We start from the raw sequence: 24,495 nt of genomic DNA on the forward strand, positions 1-24,495 counted from the left end.
AAAGAGCCAAGATTTGAATGTAATTCTTCATAAATTTGCATGTCATCCTTGCACAGGAACCAGGCTAATTCTCTCTGTATTGTTCCAATTTTAGTATATGTGCTACCAACCACAGTGAACACAATTTGAATGTATTTCTGTATAATATTTGGCAAATGTTATTTCTACTACTATGATTGCCATTAAAATGTTTGCAGTATGTAAGTATTCAAAGCACATATGTATTTTTGTTTCCCATTCTAAATCAATTTTCCATGAGCAAAACAACATATAAATACCTTAGCCATTAGTAAAATTTTGATTTTGCGTGTGTGTTTGTGTCTTTCTATCTGTTTACCTGTCGGCGAAGGTCCCTTGTCTTCTTACACATATTGTCGATGGCAATATTCAGGGTATTGCTCCTTTCTTTTTTTCCAGTCTGCAGGGAAGAAAAATGAGACAGCGATTTGCTTTCTAATTTTCCTGAAAATAACAGCTTGGAAATTCAAGAATAGGTTTCTCAACAGTTAGGACATTGCATATGATTCATGAGCATTTCACTTAAGAGTAAGTAGAATGGTGATTAAAGTTCACACTATTTTCTTCTTTAAGCTTCTTTAATATATCCAATATAGGGTTGGCTTATATTCAGTGTGGCAAACAGGCACAGCATTATCTCTGAGAAAGTCTGATCTTCTTTCTTAACAAGTCAACTCTTTAACTGCAAAGCATGCAATTAGCTTAAAAGCATTAGATGCCCAATTTGTCAACTTCTGTGGGAGTTTCTGAAGTCATTTTCATAGTGTATTGTGTAAGTTATGCAAAGCCATATTTGAGTTTGCTAAACACTAAATAAAATATGCAGTGCAAATTCATACAATTTGCAAAAGTTGACCACAATTTTAGCTGACAATATTCCAAGAACAAATTGTTTTAAGTAGAACTGCATGCTGTTTTTAGCTCTTAAAAGATAATTTCTGCAATACCTTTTCATTTTGGGGGCAGAACAATTCTCTCTGCTATATTATTAACCTAACTCTTTAGGCTATTAAGACAAGAGAGAGACACCTAGGTTGGTATTTTCTACAAATTATTTGTGTGGAAGACAAATGGATTAGAAACAATCATTTTTTTTCCGTGATATGGTAAATTTCACTATGTGATTCAAATTAGAAAAATTGCTGCTCTTTAATTTAATAAACTGAAAGCTCTGAAACCACCTGGAAAATCAGGAAGGCAAGTTTAGGCAGCTGATAACTGAGGTATTTTACAGGCTAAACTGCAAATAAAAGGATACTTAGTTATGTATAAATCATTGGGCAGCAGGCCATTCACTATTTCCAATAACTAAACACAAACAAAATTCCATATCTTGAAGGGGAAATATTCCTAAGCAAGAATTTTAAAATATCTATTTACATAAAATATAAACTGCATTTTTAGTTTTATCTCCTGTCACATATTTTTTGATACTATATTTATAACAACAGCATTCCCACATTTTTCCATCTCCTTCCCTAAATTTATACATAAATTATTCTTTGGTATAAGACAACATCTCCCAAAATAATACTTAAAATCCTACCTAGTTTTCAGTGGTTTCTACCAAAAATGTCTCCAAAAACCCTTCTCAAAGATAAATTCTTACTTTTCTTTTTTCCAATAGCATTTTGAACATTTCTAATTATACTTATTCTGTGCATACTCAACACAACTACAACATTATTTGAATCCAGATACTTACAAGTATGTCTGGAATTTTTCTCTACTTATGATACCATCTTACATAGGTAATATTGCATGGGGTTTATTATTACACACATGAATAACTTCATTAGTTGTATTAGCAGCCTACTATATGCCAGGAGGATGGCCTATTACAGACTGCAATTATTTAGCATTTAGCTCTCAAGGCATAGCTGAAGAACCCTGTTAGAAATAACTGTTGACTGCTGCCTAAAATTCAGTCGTGTCTAGACTTTTTTTCAGTACCAATATCAATCTATGACCATCCTCTGAGACCAGCAAATAAACTACAAGACACTTTGCATCAGTGCATCTACAGCTACTTAAATTCTAATACCAACTCCTACAAATCATGGCAAGCAAAAACTGGCTCCACACATTTCCACATGTCTCCTATGGGAAGACACAATCATCACTAATTACTTTAGTACATTTTATTTTTTAAAAAGATTGTGGAATGTGTGCCTGCTGGAAATTATGTCTAATGAAGTAAGAGGGGGAGAAACGGATGGCAGAGGTGGGAGATAACTAAATTAAAACAGATTACAATAACTAGCACAGTTTGAATTCTAGCTATTAGAGAAATGCTGACAATTATTCAGATAAACATGATGGCACAGTCACAACTGCTACACAACACTCTCCAACCTAGCAGTGGTAAACAGAAAGAGTGAATTCATCACTACATAAGGCAATGGCATTAGCAGATACACATGGAATATCAGTCTCTAGTTTTACCTAGTGTCATTCAATAGTCTCATATAGCGTCACTCTTTGTTGTATCTCTTTCTACTTCACGAAATCAGAATGATCCAGCTATCCCACATCTGGGAATATATCCAAAGGAAATGAAAGCTGCGTATGAGAAAGTGAACTATACTTCTTTATTTGCAGCACAACCTACAATAGTAAAGACATGGAAACAACACAGATGTCCATGCAAAGAGGAATGGATAAAGAAACCGTGGTATGTCTTGTCTATGGGATACTACTCAGCCATTAAAAAGAATGAAATTCTACCATTTACAACGAAATGATCCCAACTAGAGACCATTATGTTTAGTGAAATAATTCAATCATGAAAGGACAAATATTATATGTTCTTTCTGATATAAGGCAACAGTCATGCAGAATACAAGATCAACAGATATATAGGAAAAATTGCATGCACATCTAGAGCACCTGTATAATAGAGACTTTTATATCAATGACATGAAGAAACAAAGCAGTATGCATCTCTACTTCCAAATCAAAGATGGACTCACAAAGAAAATGTTAAATATATCTTGACAATTGAATGCTGGACTCTCCGCCAATGTCCATACCTGCAATGTCAGAATACATTTAAATAGCAGAATGATGGTATTATGAGTTTTGTTGAAAGACTATACTATCGTAATGATATGGGAAAAATCAATGGCAGGAGAGGTGGGGGTTTGGGAAGGGGTAAAGGGGAATCCTGAAGCCTATGGAAATGTATTATGGAATAATAAAATACTGTGTTGTGTTGGCTGTAAAAACTTGCTTTCTTTGGTGGAATGATTCATCAGAACAAGTAAAAGATGTCAGCCTTCTCAGAACTAGCAGCAGAAGCATACAAAACTTTAATAAAGGATGACAGGAGGTGACAGTATAAAGAGATTCAATAAGGACAGTAAAGATGATTCCCTAATTCTAACAGAATTTAACCTTAGTTTAAAATGTTTCTTTGGGTCAAAGACATTTTGTTCTCTAGATGCCAATCAACCGCATTATTACACAAAGTGTAAAGTTCTTTCTTTTTTCCCTTTCGACTCCACCCCAACTACCATCACCTTTCCCTTCAACTCCAGTCATTTATTGGATTTATGTCCTATTTATCTTATTCAGTCAAGACATTTTATGCCTCTTTCTTCTTCTTCCATGGCATACATATAAATAATCCCAAGAGAAATATCTCCATTCTTTTTAAAGGCTCTCCTTCCATCTTTTTTTTCAGGCCTGAATAAATCATCAAGCAACAAGCTAGGACTAAAGGTGAACTGTGAGCTGATGTAAGGGACAGAAAGGGAAGGATATTAAAACACAGTCACAAATAACAGACAAAACTGCCCACCTCCCAAGTGCTCAGAAAAGAGGACTCTTCTTAAAGGAATCCTTGGTAGAAGGCATCAGTAAGTGAACACAGCCCTGCTAATAGAAAAAGAGACCACTTACACTGGAGTGGCAGAGAGAAGACACTGGCAAAACACGCCATGGATTAGCAATTCGTGAAAAGCAATCACATTCTACAACAATGAGTAAAACCGCCAGGAAGGATGCTAACAGAAAAGAACATGTCTGAGCAAGGGCTTGATTCATTAGGTGTCATTAAAATTATAGTTTCACATTATGCACACCATTCTGAGGCTCACACCTCATGTGGTCAATGTGGTCATAACTATAATTCTTTCCATTAATTCTGTGTCACCATTGATCCTATGTAACTATTTGCACTTAATCACATTATCACTTGCTGATCCCTTTAAAGCTTTGTACACAATTAGACAAAGTCTGTTTTTTTTTTTAAGATTTATTTATTTTTTTTTTTATTGGAAAGGCGGACATACAGAGAAGAGAGACAGAGAGGAAGATCTTCCATCCGATGATTCACTCCCCAAGTGAGCGCAACGGCCGATGCTATGCCAGTCCGAAGCCAGGAGCCTCTACTGGGTCTCCCACGTGGGTGCAGGGTCCCAAAGCTTTGGGCCGTCCTCGACTGCTTTCCCGGGGAACAGGCAGGGAGCTGGATGGGAAGTGGGGCTGCCGGGATAGAACCGGCGCCCATATGGGATCCGGGGCGTGCAAGGCGAGGACCTTAACCACTTGCGCCACCGCGCCAGGCCCAACAAAGTCTGTTTTTAAATAAACTCTCACTGAAGTATCCTACTCTAAGTGCTCTACATTGCCTTTTGGGACCCTTCTGGGAAGAACTTGGTAACGCTGTGCTGTCCAATATATGTGGCCAATATATGTGGCCAAGTCACAATTTGTTACTTAAAAATGTATTAAAGTTAAATGATCTTAATAGTCAACTCAATAGTTCATTTTAAAACACTCAGTAGCAACATGTGTACTGGCTAGTGCACTATGTCAGACACAGAACATGTCCACAGCTGCAGAAAGATTTATTGGACAATGCTGTTGCAATACATATGCTGATGGCTTGATGAGTTCCTTCTTTTGTATAAGTCACCTCTCAAGCAGATCTAATTAAAACAGAGAATAATAAACCAACAAAACAAAAATGTTCAGCCCACATGGTGCTTATTCTCTATATAGAAGATTGCTGCTGGATTTTGTCTGTATTTTATTATATTTTTTAAAATTTATTTTATTTTAATTGGAAAGTCAGATATACAGAGAGGAAGAGAGACAGAGAGAAAGATCTTCCGTCCGATGATTCACTCCCCAGATGAGCCACAATGGCCAGTGCTATGCCAATCCGAAGCCAGAATCCAGGAACTCCTTCCAGGTCTCCCACATGCATGCAGGGTCCCAAGGGTTTGGGCCGTCCTTGACTGCTTTCCCAGGCCACAAGCAGGGAGCTGGATGGGAAGTGGGGCTGCTAGGATTAGAACTGGCGCGCATATGGGATCCTGGAATGTTCAAGGTGAGAACTTTAGCCGCTAGGCCACGCCGCTGGGCCCATTGTGTGTTTTTAAATCCTTCACCCATCTTCATACTGATGGCATTAAGAGCATATTCTTATTTGTCATGTTCAAGGGCTCACATGATCTGCTCCCGTATTTACCCCTTAACTATTAGTGAGACACCTTAATGGTGTCTTTGCGTTCTATGCCAGCCAATCACAACTCAGAAACTCTACCTATAGAAGCCTCCCCCAAGCCCCTTTTTTCCCCATCTCTTTCCCCTGCTTTTGCTTATGGACGTCTTTCAAGAAGCAAACCAATTATTAAAATTTACATACAGCCTTTTTTGACCTTCTCAGTTATAATTAATCAATCTGTTCCAGGATATTATATTTCTTGTATTTACTTTTTAAAAACATGGTTTAATAAATAGTTCAACAAATATTCCCTGTCTACTATAGGCAAATGACACATTAAATGTTGTGTTTCCCTTTGAGTGGCACACAGTAAAGCACACATGGGCACAGCATTCAGTGGAATAATCCAGAGTAGAATGTGAGTTAATTAGAGTAGCACTTTATTTGGGGATGAAGGAAGGATTCCTGAGAAGGTAACAACTGAATCTAAAATGATATGTTGCAGTCAGGCAAGCGAAGCTAAGGGAAATTTCCATTCTGGGAGACAAATTTCTGGGCAACAGCAAAGGTTCTTAAAGGGTGCTTGGTAGCCAGTGTAAAAACTGTGTGGTGAGGTTTGTTGCTGGATGGCTTTGCAACACTAAGAACTAAAGTTGATCATATAAACAATTGGGAGTCATTGATAACAGGCAAATAAATAGTAGAGGCAGGCACTCATGTCAAACTGTTTTTCATGTCTACACAATGCATTGGAGGAGTGTGGCCTGGATAGTGGGATCAGTTGTATTGAGCTAAGTTTTTATGCCCATTAATGTATATGAGAGCTGAATGGGATGCAGGACAAACTGGGTCAGTTTGCTGCATATACTGGCAGGCACAGGAATCAGTCCTGGGACCCAGCCTGGTCAGGGTTATTTTGTGTTCCTCTGAGTAGGCTGCCAGTCCTGCTGATGAATGTGAGGGCCAAGTGTTTGGTCGGCAGTGTTGGGCTGGGTCACAATATTCAATGGTTTACATTAGAGACAGGGTTGGAGATGGAACTGATGCAGCAATTACAGTACCAGCATGTAAGTTGTCTGACATGGCGACAGAGTGAGTTGGACTTCACACTGGCAAGCAGTCACAAAAGTCAGGTCTGGGATCACCTCAGATGAGGTTCTTCTGGGGTGCCTCCGAATAGAACTGCTAGACTCAGAACTCCAACAATGGGGAGAATTGTAGGACTTGTGGTCTGACCATGGAGTGTATGTGTTGGAACTGGACCTCTTCAGTGGCTAAGATCAAGCAGTGGACATTATGCTCAGATGCACATGGAGGATATGAAAGTCCACTGGGGCCTGCAGAGGACATCTGGTACAACAGCAGAGGAAGGATAGAAGAAAAAATTGTGCAAGTACCCCAGGCAAGCGTTGGCAGCAAATATCTGGGTGAATGGAGACTCTAAGGTGGACTATGTCAGTCAAAGGAGCTTAGATGGATTTCTTCATCCTTGAATTGTCGAGACTGACCGCATTTTAGAACTATCTAAACCATCCTTGGAGCAGGCTGCACATCAGGGACCCTGGGATGGCATCGAGTGGCTATTCCCCATACACCAGGTACTGGGGTGGCAGAGGTTACATGCGGTTTCTCCTCTAATTTTCCCATTTTCTCTAGATTTAGGGGGAAGAGGGGGTAAAGATTTGGAGACAATAGTCTCACCTTAGTCAACTATGTGAACATCATAAAAAAAAAAATTAGGAACAAACAGTCAAGTTGGATATTCACAGTAATGATCTACAAGAGAATTAAAGAGTATTAAGATGAGTGTGGTGGCACTCAAGAAAGAGAAGACAGACTTAGTTTTCTGTCAAAGTAAACTGGGTAAGACAAAGATTGGCAGATGTTGGCAGGTGAAGGAAAGAAGGCAATCTCATGGTGTCCTACTTTCCAGCAATGAGAGCTAATTAGGTGATAGTGCTATGAACTGAAAGCATCAATTGGAACCAAGTCAGCACAAGAAGGATGATTTCAGTTTGGGGATTGTTGAAGGCCTTATAGAGAGCTCACCTTATTAATATTTTGTCTAAGGATTATTGCTTACCAACACGCATCTCTCTTAGTGTACTGTATATTCCTTGAGGAAAAGTGAAATCCATTAAACCTGTTTTGTCCCATTCAGAAGCCAACACAATTCTTTGTATGTCGTAAGAGCTCAAAAAGTATTTGTTGAACATGTAAGTGTAATGAAAGACTGGATAACACTTATGAAAATAACGTATTTCTGAGCTTTAATTCCCAAAATCACAAAATGAAGGCTTTCCCTAAACTGTTACTATAACCCCTTCTAAAACTTTATACAAATGTCATGTTCTGTAAAAGGTAAAACTATAGAATAATATGTTACTTTCATTGAACCATTTCTTGCATAAACGGCCATTGAAAATGTGTCAAAATTTGCAACTTTAATGAGAAACTGAAATGGTAATAAATAAAAGATGCTTGAAATAGGAAGCCCATGGTGGTCATTCTAGAGAACAATGAAGCGTCAGCCTCTAAGGAATAAATTTTTAAAACAAGTAAAAATGGATCTGGTTCATAATTAAATGAAAATGTTAGTGTAGAAAAGCTTGTACATAGAATTTAAATAGCAAAAACAAAAGTTTTGGTGTTTTAGTTGTATTTTGTTTTATATCTAAATGTATGCTATTATATTCGACTTTTAAAAATGACTTATTTCCCTTTTAGTGTAAAATCTTTGTCTTACAGTAAAGAAATACGATGCTCTTAAGCTTAGTTATTCTCTGCAGCAATAGCTTTAAAAATATTTTATCCTTAACAAATAGCAGAGCAACAGATTCCAGTCTACATTTTTCAGGCATGAAAGACAAACAAATAGACAAGCATAAAAATAAAATCTCTACTTTTAGAATATCACAGAACGAATAGCATATCAGAAAGACATCCTGATAGTGAGCACGCGAACTGATCTTTCAGAGGGAAGGCTGCAGCACGAAAATAAAACAAAACAAAACTTAACTCCAAGATTTTGAACAGGATTTTGGAAAAAGAAAAAAAAAAAACCACAACGGCATAAAAATAGAATCATTTCGCTAACAAGGGAAGTATCTTGAAGACAGACAGTGCCTTGATCTTTTCTTTCTTTTGGGAAAGTAAGATGTCATGCCCATATAGTTGCTTTCTGAGGTAGGACTAGGGATCAAGGATCCGATTCACCACTTTGTGGAATGCATACCATATTCACGCACTTTAAAATGCTATTCACATTTGCAATACAAAGGAAATGAAGTTCAGTAAGCTTAACAATCCTGCCTTAGGAGACACATTAGGAGATAGAAAGGTAAAGCTGAATCCCATCTCAAATTTGACCCATCATACAATAACAAACTGAATGTGCTGCTACTTATTCTTCAATTAATATTTTATTATATAAGTTACATAAGTGCAACTCTAAAATGCGGTGGGCAAAATACATTTGTGGAGTCAGTTAACACTGTATTTGAATCTGAATTCCATATTCAATAGCTATTGTGAATGTATCATTTGAGCTCAGCTTAATTACTTTATTTAACAACAACAACAAAAATTCATTGGAAGGGCAGAGTTACAGAAACAGGGACACACACACACAGGGAAAGACAAAGACAGAGAGAAAAATTTTCCATTTGCTAGTTCATGACCCAGATGGCTTAAACGCCAGGGCTGGAACAAGCCAAACCAGGAGTCAAGAGCTTCTTCAGGACTCCCACAGCAGTGACAAGGCCACAAGTACCTAAGCCATTTTTCCTGTTTTCTTCATGCCATTGACAGTGGGCTATTTAAGAAGTGCAACCCCAACAGCAACTGCTGCTCCTATGGAATTGCCTGCATTTCCATTCCATTTCAGGTGTAACATCTGTAAAACTTATCTCTCATTTAACTTTCCCTTATCTTTCAAATGGTCAAGTCTTAACTCTGTAGTCACAATATCTGCTATAGTATCTGATACTCAGTGACTGTGGGTGAAATGAATCAATGGGAGATTGGTAAATGACATTTATGTTAATAGCAACTTATAAGTTGTAATATTAATAATGTTAAAATTAATATATTAATCAAAGTCATATTGGTATTGATAGTTATATTAATAATTATAAAATTAATAATATTAAGCAGTATTAACAATATAGAGTTGTTGACATATATTAATATAATAGTAGTAAGGTATAATTTATTAATAGCTTCATACAATCACTATTTACATTTTAACAGATGTGTGAATTTCTACCCTGTTAGCTGTCAAACATTCTGCTGAATCAGTGTTCTTATTTATAAAATGCTCTTATTTAAAACATGATTTCCTGTATGAGTGGTTTGAGGATGAAACACAATCTGTGCATCAGAAAGGGATGGATTCTGAAATAATTTCCTTGGATGACCTTAACTGAATTTTACTTTTTGTCCAGATTCAAATGTCCTTTGAATTTGTAAAAGGAGGTCCAACTGTGAACACTGCGTGCTCTCTACCATATCTCCCCCAACTCCACCATGAGTGGTGCCAAAGTTCTCTTGACAGGCAGTCTAGTGAGGGGCTAATTATTGAGAACAGGACTCTCCAGCCAGCTGCCTGTGTTCTCAAACCAGAGATAGTAGATAACCGAAAGGAACTGAAAATGCTAGAGATGACATGCTGTGTTATTTGCTAAAATCACAAGCTTCCTCAGTGATTTCACTTCAGGCCATCCTATTTTGTGACAATATGCCTTAATTACAATATTCTATTTTCTTCTCTTCCTACCAGTTTTCCCTTCTCTACTCAAACCCAGAAAGCTCTAGAATTGATCTTGTTCTTAATTAGGAAAAAAATAAATAAGATGTTGTTTATTAATTTCAGCACCAAACTTAATTGTGATCTCTTTCTAATGGATTTCAAATCCAAATCTTGACATATCCTAGGTCAGACACTAGCTTCTATAAATCAAGCTATTCTTATCAATAAATAAAGGAAACAGGTTCAAAATTGGAGGATTCACCTAGGTTCATGGCAGGATCTAATGATAATATGTAATTTAGTGTTTCCTAAATATCTATCACAGGACATACATGGTACATGGTGAAAATACCAAAATTAGGGCCCAGAATGATGACTCATTGGCTAAGGTCTCACCTTGCAAGTGTGGGATCCCATATAGGTGCTGATTCATGCTCTGGTTGCTACACTTCCTATTCAGCTCCCTGCTTGTGCCTTGGGAAAGCAGATGGAGATGACCCAAAGCCTTGGGACCCTGCACCCACATGGCAGACCCAGAAGAAGCTCCTGGCTCTCAGTTTCAGATCAGCTTAGTTCTGGCCACTGTGGCTATTTGGAGAAGGAACCAGCAGATGGAAGATCTAGAAGAACTAGTTGGTAGCAGATCTCTTTAACTCTCTCTATATAACTCTACGAATGAAATAAAGATTTTAAAAATTGGTATAAGGCTTCAAATCTTAACCCCAAACCTTATTAACAACAAGCAGACCACCAGCAAGTTATGTAAGTTAAGCTTCAATTTCTATGTAAGACAAGAATGCTTCTTTGTAGAACAAGAAACCCTTTTAGGGTTGTTGTCAGAATTAAATAAGAATGTTCTAAAGTATATAAAATAATAACTCATGACTGAAATCTAATAAATCATGTTTCTTATTAGCAATAAAAGTAAATGAGCATCACTGAAGGTAGAGGATACTCAGTGCTATAGTGCACCAGCAGTCTCGGCCTTAAATGATGCTCGGTTATTCATCTGAACAATTTCTGAAAATAATATTGACACAGATAAACGAATGAAATTATAAAACACAATATAGATAGATCTCCTTGATAGTTCCTGTTACAGTCATCAGAAAGATTGTAGATACCTTGATATATAGGATATTGAGGTCTTTAATACAATGTAAACTTCTAGACAAAAAAATACAGTGAAAATTTAAGAGCATCAGTAAGCCAGTAGAACAATGCAACATTTATGTTATCAAACATATGAGTTATTATTTAATGTAGTATTCAGTCACTACAAGAAACTAGTATGCAGTGATATTGTACCTTACACATAAACCAATTAAATTCTTATCTTTCCTTCGAGTAGAACCATTAGTTTCTCAGTTTTACGGTTTCCCAGTACTTAGCACTGTAGAGAATTAGAAAGCCACTGATCTTGTTAAAATTTTATCTTCTGCTAATCCTCCAGGTTCTTAAACTATCACTTTTTTCCCCCTAAGCCAAGTTTTCATAGTTTAGTAACACGCAGCATGCAAAATTTCAGCCAACCGTGGGCTTTATGAACTTTCAAGTAGTCAACTGCCTAATAAAGCATTATATGTATTTAAAATATATATGTATATAAAGCATTCTATGCATATAATATCAAGAACATTAGAGATATCCATCTTTCTAATTGCTATTTTCACTTTCATCTTAAAGTGGAACCTTTTTCTTATAAACATGCATATTTTAACACTATAAAATAATAGTGCAACAATTTAATTTATACTGATTAACAAACATTTTCAATTATTTGTATACTCAATTAACAACACTTTTAAGGTGTAAAACTTGAGTTTCATATTTGACATTGCATGGGAAAGCTAATTTAAGATATTCTCTACTTTAGTGAAACAACACACGAGCAGTTTTTTCAAGATTAATTAGTAGGTAATAGTTTATTCACAAAAGCATACATAAATATATTCTTCACAGCAAGTCCTTTTACCTTACTGAAAATATTATTATTTGCTTTGAAGCTTGATTTTTGCATGTATTTTGCCAGAAAAAAAAAGAACCTGACTTATATTCCATTGGTCATGATCAAAAAGACAAAAGAGATCATGCTGGTGAGGGTATGGGAAATGGGAATTCTTAGAAACTGCTGAAAGGAATAATAATTAATCCTGCTATTGTAGAAAAAAACTAAACAAGTAACTATATTATGATCCAATAACCCTACTATTAGACATATACCCAAGGGAAATGAAATAAGTTTTTCAAAAAGACATGTGCACTCTAGCATTTATTGAAGGAAAATTCACAATAGGCAATAAATTAGAACATCATAAGTGTCCTGAAGAACATTTTAAAAACTGTGGTATGATACCCATAATAGAGTATTATTAAGTCAGCAAAAATGAAATCATGACATTTGCAATACTTTTGATGGGACTGGGAAATTCTGCAAGCACAAAGAGACAAGTACCACATGATCTCACCTTATTTAGTCTAAAATCGTTGATCTCATTGATGCTAACAGAATAGTGCTTACCAGAGGTTGGGGGGTGTTGTGGAAAGAAGGGATAAAGAAACATCATTTAACAGGTTCTAAGTTATAATTAGATATAGTTAACAAGTTCTAGTATTCTATTATAGGAGGTTACTATAAATAATAATGTACTATACATTTTTTCTAGAAAATAAAGAACAAAAGCAAGAAGAAATAATTTTTAAGGTTTTAGTCAGAAAGAAATTATAAACGTGGTGCAGCAGATAATGATTCATGGCAGCATCGCAAGTGGGTGCCAGTTCTTTTCCTGGCTGCTCCAGTTCTGATCCCAGTATCAGCCTGGAAAAAACAACCTAAGATGTTCCAAGTCTTTGGTTTCCTAACACCCATGTGGGAGAGTTGCACGTGGGAGACCCATCTCTGTCTCTCCCTCTCTCAATAACTGACTTAGAAAATTCATTTAAATAAATATTCTAAAATGGGAAATGTTAAATATTTGGGGAGACAAATTTATTCTAACTGAAACATTAGGCAACACATACATGTATTACAATATTACATGACACCCAATAAATAGGTACAATTTTATGTTGCAGTTAAAATGTAAAAAATATTTTTAAAAACCACCTCTCCAATTGCAGATGTCATTTTTAGGTGTTAATTTTAAGTGTCATCATGAGCGCATGAAAGAATACTTGGATACTGGTAGTACGTCACTTCTGAGTATGTTGTGAGATGTTGCCAGAGGAGATTAGCAATCTATTGTATCAATACACTGTTTCAAGGTCCACCCTCCTCCATGCAGATTACTATCATCCAATCTATTGACAGTCCTGGTACAACAAAACAGCAACAGAAGCATTTGTCCTCTTCTCTAGCTGGGACCTTCTGAACTCAGATGTCAGAGCTCGCTTGATTCTTGAGCCTTTGAACTTGGAATGAGCATTACCTTATTGGCTTCTCATAGTCTTAGTCAAATGTGCTGCTTATTACAGAACTAGATCTCTTGTTTCTCCTGTTTGCAGATGGTTGATTGTGATACTCCTCAACTCTCAAGACGGTGTGAGCCAATTCTCCTAACAAGTCCATTCATGATTATCTAAGCACAAACAGGGTTTCAATGGTTTTCGGTACAATGGTGTAAGCTGCCACTTAAACGGTCAGCATCCTAGGGGTGGGTTCAGGTTTTAGGTTCTCCACTTCCAATCCAGCTCCATGCTCATGAACTTGAGGAAGCAGTGAAAGATGGTCCAAGTATGTAGACAGCTCTAACCCATGTCAAAGACCAAGATAGAGTTTTATACTCCTGACTAGCCTGTCCCAATCCTAGTCATTATGGCCAAATTTGGAGTATAAGAACAAATAGGACTCTCTCTCTCTCCCTCTGTCTCTTGCCTGCCACTCTGCCTTTCAAATAGACAAATAACTGTTTTTAAAAAATAAAAGTCTGGGGAAAATGAAATTAAACACTGGTACATATCTTTGAGCCCCTTCATTGCATCCTATTTGGTATCTGTTTTTCCAGGGAATCCCAATACTTCACCCATGCTAAATGTTTCCCTGTAAACCCATGAATGCATTCACCATCCTTTGGAACCATCGTCTCCACCCCTTCTCCCTCAAAGACTAGTCTTTGCTTTGAGATAGGTTTGTCCATAGAGAGGCACAAAAGAGTAAGAGGAAAGTAAAGCTGGAGTATTTGTTTACTGGTTGCCATCCCACAAGGCTGTAAGGTGGTAGTCAGGCATCCTTCCCTAAAAAGCTACAGTCTCACTCAGTCTTCACAACCCATTTTCTCCCTTGTTCCTACATAAGGGTAGAAGAGCTCTCTACTGTTACTGTCTAGGCTCAGTTCTATCCTTTGCTCATGCACACCTAAGTAAATGGGCCCTTTAATACATTTTCCTCAAATAACTTGATGTGCCATATTTACTCTTGCTGATTCAAATGGATACAGTAAATCCAGGGGAAAACTCAGCTGTCAGCATCCAATGAGCCAGCAATAACTTTCCTGCTCCCTTTATCTCTCCTTCCTGCCCTTGCTTCTACTGTAAAAAAAAAAAAAAGGTAAGGAAAAATGACAGAAAAGTTAATTAAGTTCTTTTTCAATTACTGGTTTCCTATCCACATTAGGTCTGAACTGTGAGAAATCAGAAGATTAAAACCAAGATAGAAGTTTTAACAATCACTTTATAATTACTGGTTAGAAGAGAAAAAGTGACACATACGACTGAAGTTTATTAGAAATGTTTTGACATGGCTTCACTTTTTCAATCCGGTTTAGAAGAAGAATTCACCTCATTATATACAATTAAATGGTAGTGAATCACAAAAACATAATCGCTTTTCTTTACCTGTTTTTTTAAAAAATACTTTAGTTATTTTGGTTTTAAATTCCAATTGCTGCATTGGAAGCATCTCAAATGTTATTTTTTCTTTGTTACTAAGAAGGAACAGTAGCAAGAAAGGGGGTTCTTAGGAAATATGTAGAATACTGAACATTCTCACAAGGCAGACCTGAAAATGGCATCCATTTCAGTTAAGGGGAAAGAAAGGCATCCAAAGGAAGAAGACTGAGTCTGCTTTACAATATACCACCAGCTTTACACAGAACCCGGCTGGCAGTATATGGGACTTACAGTCACAGCTCTGTGAGAATCTACTCAACCACACCTCACAGTGAACACACATCCCCTGATCCAGCTGCCACAGTTAAGTTCATAAGCGCCTGAGCCCAGGGCCTCAGCTCCACACTGTGCCAAGTACCTGCACCTAGTGCTGCAGCCACTGCTTGTAAGCCATGTAAGATCTGAAACGAAGAGTGATCCCTTTAGCCACGTCACCTCACTGTGAGGAAAATAAGAACAGCAGACTGCAAAAATCTTTGCCTCTGATAGCATTAACAACTTTAGTGCTTGCAAACTCTTAGTGTAAGGCAGTGAAGTACTCTGAATCACTAAATAATGCCTGCAGCTAAAGAAGACTCTTAGAAGCTATGGCCTCACTGTTCTCCAGAATCAGACCCCCCAATACCCTTCCCAACCAACATGCTAAAACCTATCTGCAGGTTAAAGTTATATAAAGAGACATAAAAGTTACCGTGAAAGGTTTGAAATAGGTGATTTCACCAAATGTTCAGATAGCCACACAAAGACATAAGAAATATGAAAATCAAGCATTATTTCCCTGTATAAAATGCATTTATATTTCACTCTCTAAGTGACAACACTGGTTTATTAGTTCTCTCAGAGGACAATTTTCCCAGTCACTGAAACTGGGCAAAAGTTTCAAAAAACTCGTCAGTTTTCTGTTAATTGTTTTGTTTTTTCTGTTTTACTCTCCGATTCTGTTTTCCCTTCCATGGTAGACGGAATGAATTCTTAAAAGACGACCTAAACTATCTTTATGAACAAGCCTAATTCCCTAGTCTAGTTTTATTAGTCCCAGTTTTTGACAAGAGGCAAGTGTCAAGCCGTTATGAAAACACAAAAGTAGATAGGCACTGATGGCAAAAGACCTTTTCATTATCAGCCCAGTTAACAAGTTTTAAAATGAAGTAACATTCAGGCTACGCTCTGTGTGATAAACGGATGCATGTTCCATTGCATCCTTTCAACATTGCTTGCAGTGAGTAATTCTACAATGTCCAGAAATTTTTTTAAGTCCTTTAGCAGGATTTAATTAAGGCTTTTAAACACAGCCTGAAGAATACCTAGATCTGAGAGGCAAAAATAACTACTGTATATTCAAAAGGGGACTACAAAATAATCATTTGACTTGTGCTTTTTAATCCTAACGTGTTATTTGTACATCTTTACCATATCTTCAAGAGACTTACATATTATTCAAATTATGCTTGCAAATCAGAAAAGGAAATACTTGTCCTTCATTGTTTAACACTAAAATTCAAAAACTATACATATAACTTACTAAATAATATCACCTGGATTGATTAGGAATGGGTCAGAATCTTGAGTGCTAGAATAATGTTTTATGAACATGACCTTCTTTCCCAAGGGTCAACTTTCCCCCTCACGGAGACAGTGCAAACAGCCTACCCACCCGGAAGAGATGTACAGCTGGGGAGTCATAAACCAAGCCTCTCTGAACAGGGGAGACTTGGACGTGCTGCCATAAATCACTTGCAGACGTCAGAGAGAACTGATAAAGCAGTGCAAAGCTCCCAACCAAGTGCGGCCCAGTTGCGGGAGATTGCTGTGATGATAATCGCCTGAACAAACCATAAATTCTGGACTCAGGAATGGCCTGTAAACATCAAATAATGGGCGTCTCAATTGAAAATGAAACTATCTGTTGCCTATAATATTTCTTGCAGTGTGGCTTAGAAAGCCAGTAATGTCGAAGACAGGCATGATCCTTTTCAATGTGTGTTGTTACAAAGCTGGGGATATTAACTCTTCCTTCCATCACCCTCAGGAAAACAGAGCTAAATGAGCTAGCCAGAAATCTTGGGGCATAAAATACAGATTTAACATTATGCTGCAAGAACATTACAAGTTAAAAAAAATACAGAAAACACAAGTACTACATTCCAAATGTACTAGCAAGCATTAAAGGAACATTACTATATAATTTGCACTGGGAACTGTATATTTCACCCTACCACATTTCAGTATTTCAATTCTCTCTCCTCTCTGCCTTCCTCTCTTGCTTTCTAAGGGTGTGTGACTGTGTGTTTGTGTGTAGGTAGCTCATAATCACTTTTAATAGTCATATACACACATACACAGCGATTATATGTATACCTTTCCAACTTTTCCAACTTATATATATACCTTTCCAACTGATTATAAGGTAGTATCAGTAAATTTACACACCTTTTTAATAACATGACACTTGGAAAATCTGAATAATTGCATAGGTAAGCAATACTTTGAAGGTAAGCTATACTTTAAAGAGTTTTAAAAGCATTGTACTAAATATATAGGAATTCATGTAATGAACACATTTATACTTTAGCTGGGTCATCTTTAAATAATCTATGACTTTTTACATGTGTTGTAAATGTTGGAAAATGTGTTTCTCCTACCATTTATAAATAAAACATATTTTGTTCTATTTATATGCTTTCGGCATACACCTTTGTTCCTTTTTAAAAGAGATTGTCTATTTTTATTTAAAAGACAGATTTATAGAGAGAAAAGAAGAGGCTGAGAAAGAAATCTCCATCTGTTGGTTCACTTATATGTTAGTTACAATGTCATGTCTGTCAAGAAGACTTACAGATCTACAGCAATTATAAATGGAAATTATATCTGGAAATGATAAACGTATTTTTAGGAGTTATTGATTCTTTTTCTCCAAACCCAATAGATATGCTAGAAATGCTAAAATCACAAGAAATGGAGTCTTATTTTACTCACTATCATGTCCATCATAAGTACTTAGCTTGTGCCTAGTACCTAGGCATTTCAATATTCATGTATTAGAAAAGTTGATGAATTATCTATTTATGTACAAAGGTACCTGGCATTTTTAGAAAGAATAGTGACATTAATGGGTTCTGTTCCCATCAAGGTTTTCTTTCTAAACCAATAAAGAGTCTGTAGGAAACGCTATCTTCCCAAAGTATATGAGTGAGCTGCAAATTATTATGATCCAGAATAGTCTGGTACATGCTTAACTTGGACAACTCAGATGTACATAGATTTAACTGAGAGGACAGTACTCAGTGCCAGGCAATAATAAACATTTCTATGGTACTATTTTATGATATAATCTAAAACAACTAATAATATTATATCCCACTCATAAATTATAAATCAAAATGATAATTTACCTTTGACTTTTTCACCAGTTGCATGTTTAACTTCAATGTGCATAAGCTGATTAGAAATACTCTATGTTATTAAAAAATTATCACTGCTGTTAAAAACTAGCTTGTAAAAATATATTATCCAGAAAATGGGTAACAGAATTTGGTCTGTTCTTGGAGTTTAAAAGGATTCATTAGAATCAGCAACTCTAAGAAAAACAATTGTCATAACGTCTACCAATGTTTCTCCTTTTCCATGATTTTTAGTTTGAGATTCAGTGTCACTAATTCAAGTAAAGCATTATTTCAATTTTTCAGTGTTTAAAACAATCAAACTTCATTGTGTATAACAGTAACCTGGGGAATATTACTGAAATGTAAATTATTTTTCATTAGGTCTAGGTGTGGCCTAACATTCTATATACATTATTAACTCCAGATGATACTGATACAGCAAACCCATGAACCTGCTTAGAAAAAAAAATTAAAACAAATAGAATATTCAAATCTGAATTACAATTTGTTCAAATATCCAGCATTTTCTCTTATTTTTCTTTTTTGTCCTGAATTCAGGCACATACGCATATGTAATTTATTTACTGTCACAAATATCAAAAAAACCAAAAGTCAATTGCACTTGGCAATTTTTGCAATTGTTTTCTTTTTAAAATGCCAAAGTCCATACTGGAGTAATAGCTGGAATATTAGACAAAATTATAAAAGAGTGTGTCTAGAATATCTTCCTAGAAGAAATTACAACGTTCACAGGAACATTGAATGGTTTTCAGGTCTGAGTTGTTCTTGACTACCAGAGTATGGGAAATGAAGGAACTTAGCAAACATGCACAGAAATCACTTGTAAATGTGGAAACCAAGTCAAAAGCTCACAAAAATTAGACTTCAGATTAGTGATAAAACTGAAATGATAATGAGGCTTATAATTTATCAGTGTTGGTTGTCAAATGACAATCCATGGAGTAATGTTTTTATGTGTTGAAATTCCTATTGTGAAACTTGCTTACAGGGTTTTATAACTTTCAAAAACTTGTCAGAATGGCAATTCCCCTACTGTTTAGGACAGTTGCTTTCCATTTCAGAGTGTTTGAGTTTGATAGCAGCTCTGGCTCCTAATTCTAGTTTTCTGTTAACACAGACCCTGAGACACAATACTGATGACTCAAGTAACTGGTTGCTGAAACCCATGTGGTAGACCTGGGTTGCAGTATGAATTTGCAGCTTCATAACTGGCCCAACAGTTTCTTCAGGTGAAGAGAGTTCTCTACATTTCAAATAAATTAAAATTTTAACCTGAAAATAAAATATTTATTCAATAATTACCTAATTTTGCAATATCTATCACATACCAATACCTATACCATTGTCTGTATGTGCATTTTATGCACCCACTTTGTGGCAGAATACTAACATTTATATTTTATAAATGAGGAAAGTGTCAGAGTCATCAAAATTTTTTCAACAGTAGTAAAGTTCAGATTCTTTATATATGCATTAAATATTCTAAATTTTCACTTTCAAATTCTCTTATTGGAACATTCTTTGAACTTGAGCAATTCTTTAAATATTTATTAAATAGGTGCAGGACATTCATCTTGTTGAAGTAAGAGTTTAATATGTTACTATATTACTGCAACTCCAAAAAAAAATAAAAACCCGTTCTACTTATTCCTTATATTAGAATCATTTTGTTGACCTTTCCCTCTGCTGGTTTATTTCATGATATATTAGTCAGAAATACAGTAATATACAAGCCAACTTGGAATTTTGAATTGCTGAAGATCAAAGTATCCCACACACCTTATGCTACGTTTTCTATTTAATGTCAGGCTAACACATTTTAGTAGTAAGCATTTACGATCATAGTCCTGAACAAAAATAGAACTGGAAAAAAAAAACCCTGGATAGCCTAATGAAAGCAGAACTAGACCATAACTTAAAAGGTCACGAGGGTAGAATGGTAAGATAATGAAGAGCATAAAGACAATCCCACTAAACACCATTACATGCTTTAATTTTTAAGTCTTAATAACTGCCTTTCACATAAACCATTTGAACAAAGTATTTTGAGCAAAATTAAGTGTTAAAACAAATCTGAAGGATAGCAGTCTGGAAGACCAGATAAATATTAAGAAATGAATGCGTGAATTAGAAAAAAACCTTCTTTACTCAAGGGAACAAAAGCATTTAAGATTATGAGCCAAATAACAAAGAAAACTGACCTCAGCAGTATTATCTAATGATCATCCCAGCACAATGTCAACACTTCAAAACAGTCCATAAATACTCTGCGATGCACATTCTGTTATTATTTTTATTATCTTTCAACATTGACATTTTAATATTTAGTGTTGATGCACATGGGTAATAACATTTCATTGGTTTTAGACCATGTTGACACAATTGCAAAATAAAAGCAATTGGAATTAGTGGAGAGCTTATTAATTTTTATTTCCGGTTTAAAAACAAAGGCAAGTAGTTAATTGGTTGACCACCAAGAGTCACTCAACTGCTTATGATTTCCTTTACCACACTCTGTTTATTGCCAGTTTCTCACACTCAACAAACATTCTACCGCAGAGGAGGGCATAAATTTCTTGAAAATAATTTAAGTCTATCACCCAACACTTGGAGGGTGACAAAATACCTTTAGTTCGTTGATGCCAATGTGGCAGTGGAATTATGGCTCCCAGGATGGCAATCTTGCATTTCCACCACATTAGACGTCCCACTAAGATACAGTTCACTGACTCAATGAATTCAGCAATAAAAAAGAACACATTTAAATACTAAAGCCATCCTCCATGAATAAATAGCAAAATAAAGGAAGCTCTTTAAGTGCTTTCCAGAAATTTAACCCAGAACATCAGTTTCTTATTATTTGTTCCTCCTTAATAACTTTTTTTCCCTAGGAAAAACTGGCAGAGAACACTGCCATTATGACCCTGAGTTTGTTGTTAAGGCAATAACATATATTGACACCGTTAATACCTGTAACTATGATTTTGTAATTCAGAGGTGAATGGAAAACACCAAAGCCTAAGAGTTTTCCTTGCCCATAGGGTAAAAAGGAAAAGAAAAAAGAACTTATTTTAAAAATTAAAAATGGGACCAAAAGCTCTGATACAATCAAAACGATCTGACAATGATTAAATTAACTGTCAGAATTAAAGGTAATAATCTTAGGTTGATTAAAATAATGCAAAGTCTCTAAAACATATGATCCATAGTACACAAATTGCAATAAAAAATAAAAATAAGAACAACTAATGTAATGAGACCCAGAAATATTTCAGATAATAGAGTTAAAAGGCAAAGACTACAAGAGAGCTATGATTTGTACTTCAGTGAAAGTAAATAACAAAATTAAGTAAAATAATAAAATTAACAAAAAAATAAAATAATAAAATTAAGAAAACAGAGTATTTCCAAAGTTTCTATTTGCTGCTTATTGAAATCTTTATTTAGTGTAGGGGTTATGTTTGTTATTATAAAGTAAACTGAACATATGCCATGGTAAAAAGCAAAAGAAAAAAAGAAAAAGGAAGGAGGAAGGAGAGTGGTAGCAATGGAGGCTATAGAGGGAAGTATCAGTGTCTTAAAATATGAAACACATGAAATTGGATAGCTATATATAAAGAAAAGAGATGGGACTAGAAAGGAAAGGAAGGGAACAGAAAAAGATTAACTTTCAGTAAAGAATATCACAAATATCAAACTGAAGCATGGGGAAAGAGGAATGGAAGTTGGTAAGCGCAAACATAAAATATGGGATATGGTGAGGAAAAGTCTCACAACCATCTCAATAGGATACCCAAGGATACAGTAAATAAAAAATGGAACCAAGGTGCTAGCTGGAAAAATAGAGAATTGTTCAAATCTGAGGAAGAAAATAAAACACCTTGGTGAACCTCAACCAAGATAGAGATGAACTAGGTATACTGTAATCTATTAACCGTGATGTAATACTTAAATAAAATCTTCAAAGCAGCCAGAAGTGAGAGTGGGTGACTGGCCTACTGTCTAAGTCCTCCACTGGAATGACTGCATCCCATATCAAAGGTGCCTGGATTTCAGGTCTCACTTTGCTATTGAATTCCAGTTTCCTGCCAGTGTATATCCAAGGAGACAGCAGGTGACAGTTCATATAGTTAGAACTCTACTATCCTTGAGGGAAATTCAGATTAAATTCCCAGATTTTTCTCCCACATGTGCAAATGCTCATGCAGATACACATGTGCATGCGTAAAATTATATAATAAACACACATACTATTATACAACTACAGCAATGATATATTATACATATATTTTATATATACAAGAGATCAAAGACATTATTTTTACAGAAAGGTTATGAATGCTATCTAGCTGTAGAAACTAGAGGACAATCAAATGATACCTGTTAACAACAAACTCGTTAACCTAGAACTTGGCGCCCTAAAAACTGTGTAGCCCATCAATACTAATAGACTTGGTTACTGAGTGAACTTAATGCTATGCTTTCAACTCAGGTGTCTGATTTCAATATCCATGCTCTTGTTATTACTAACTGCCTTCCAAATCTCCCATGAAAAAATCATAGACAATAACAATAATTGCATTGAACGAGCCCAAAACTGTACCTTCCTTGGGATCCTGATGAACAAACTAACCCAGCTGATGTCAAAAGGCTGGATTTTTTAAAGCATGGGTGTGCACAGACTATTTTTCGTACTCATCTGTCAACACTGATATTTGTGAATATTCTCAAGCAACAATTTATTCTTGGACTGCCACTGGGAACCTGATTCAAATTGCTTATTGCAATTGTTTGCAGTGTGTTTTTATGATTCTCTCACACAAAGAAGAGGATAGAATACACTAGAACCTCTTAAACTTGCTTCCAAAACATTGAAATACTATTTGTTAAGTCAAGGACTCTGGTTTCATCTTTCACACTGTTTGTTTGCAGTTTATTTATTTTGCTTTGTTTACAAATCAAATGAACTCCAGTATTAGCCCTACAACCTCATCTTTAAACTCACTCACTCAGTGTCACTTTTGGCAAAACCCTGTACTCTGCCTCCCTTATAATTGCAGTGAAATACCAAAACCTCTCGTCTCTAGCATATCTTCTCATGTCCAAAACATGTACTTCATTTTCTTTATATAATTTATGAGCAGCTTAATGAAAAGGGTCAATCTTACAAAATAGAAAAAAAAAATACCATTTTCACCCCAAAAGACATTGAGAAAATTCTGTTGATCACCTGTAGTATAAAATCTGTTTTATTGTCACTAGTCATTTTCAAACCTAATCCTGTTGCGTTATGGTTGTTATTAAAACACTTTTAGAAGAATATATCTCTTTAGAATTATGTTATGTTTAACACTGGTGTAGACAAGGGTTAATACAGCAAGCCTGAGACTGCTCTTTTAGAAAGCTCAGTATCTTGGAACTATCTTGGAAGTTTAAGTAGTAAACAGTCCACAATAGTGGGGTAAGAATTTTGAAGGACTGTAATATTCTAATAATGTAGGGGAAATCAGGGAGGAGATGATTACTGAGAGGGGGATAAGAGAAATCCACAAGCCTATGGAACTTTATCCTAAAATATGTTAATTAAAAACATCTCAAAACTCTGTAATTGTTGAGTAGCTTAGAGTGCCTGAATTGTGCAAAGATCATCATATGTGAGAAAAACCTTCTTTCCTCCCAGATTTTTGTAAAGGTTCAGAAGAGAATGAGCTTCCAGCAAAAACTCTGAACTCAGCTCAACCAAGAGCCCACGATAGATAAGATTTCACACACGTTCTCACAATTTGTTTCTGGATAAATTAAAGGTGTTCGGTATGACTCCACTGGGAGAGGATCCTGGCAGCTTGAGACTAGTTTCTCCCAAACTGTCACTTTCACCTATCCCTTTGGTTATTTTGCTTTGTGTCTTCCCACTGCAACAAATCATAGCCATGAGCATGACTCTTTGTTGAGTCTGAGATCCTTCTAGCAAGTCACCAAAT

The 24,495-nt window shown here is 35.8% G+C and overlaps 1 protein-coding gene and 1 non-coding gene across 2 annotated transcripts in view; both read right to left on the reverse strand.

The window, feature by feature from the left end:
• The window catches only part of CTNNA3 (catenin alpha 3), a 1,082,048-nt gene that overhangs the window by 559,984 nt on the left and 497,569 nt on the right, over positions 1–24,495 (reverse strand). Inside the window, exon 8 of the mRNA XM_040975830.1 lies at positions 338–418. Coding sequence (XP_040831764.1) covers positions 338–418 — 81 coding nt within the window. The remainder of the gene's footprint in view (positions 1–337; positions 419–24,495) is intronic.
• Positions 12–122, reverse strand: LOC121153538. Its single transcript, XR_005883416.1, has one exon. It is a non-coding gene; the product is annotated as a U6 spliceosomal RNA (small nuclear RNA).

Source organism: Ochotona curzoniae, unplaced genomic scaffold (assembly GCF_017591425.1).
Source record: "Ochotona curzoniae isolate NIBS_2020 unplaced genomic scaffold, NIBS_Ocur_1.0 contig_2692, whole genome shotgun sequence".
In the NCBI taxonomy this organism is placed as follows: Eukaryota; Metazoa; Chordata; class Mammalia; order Lagomorpha; family Ochotonidae; genus Ochotona; species Ochotona curzoniae.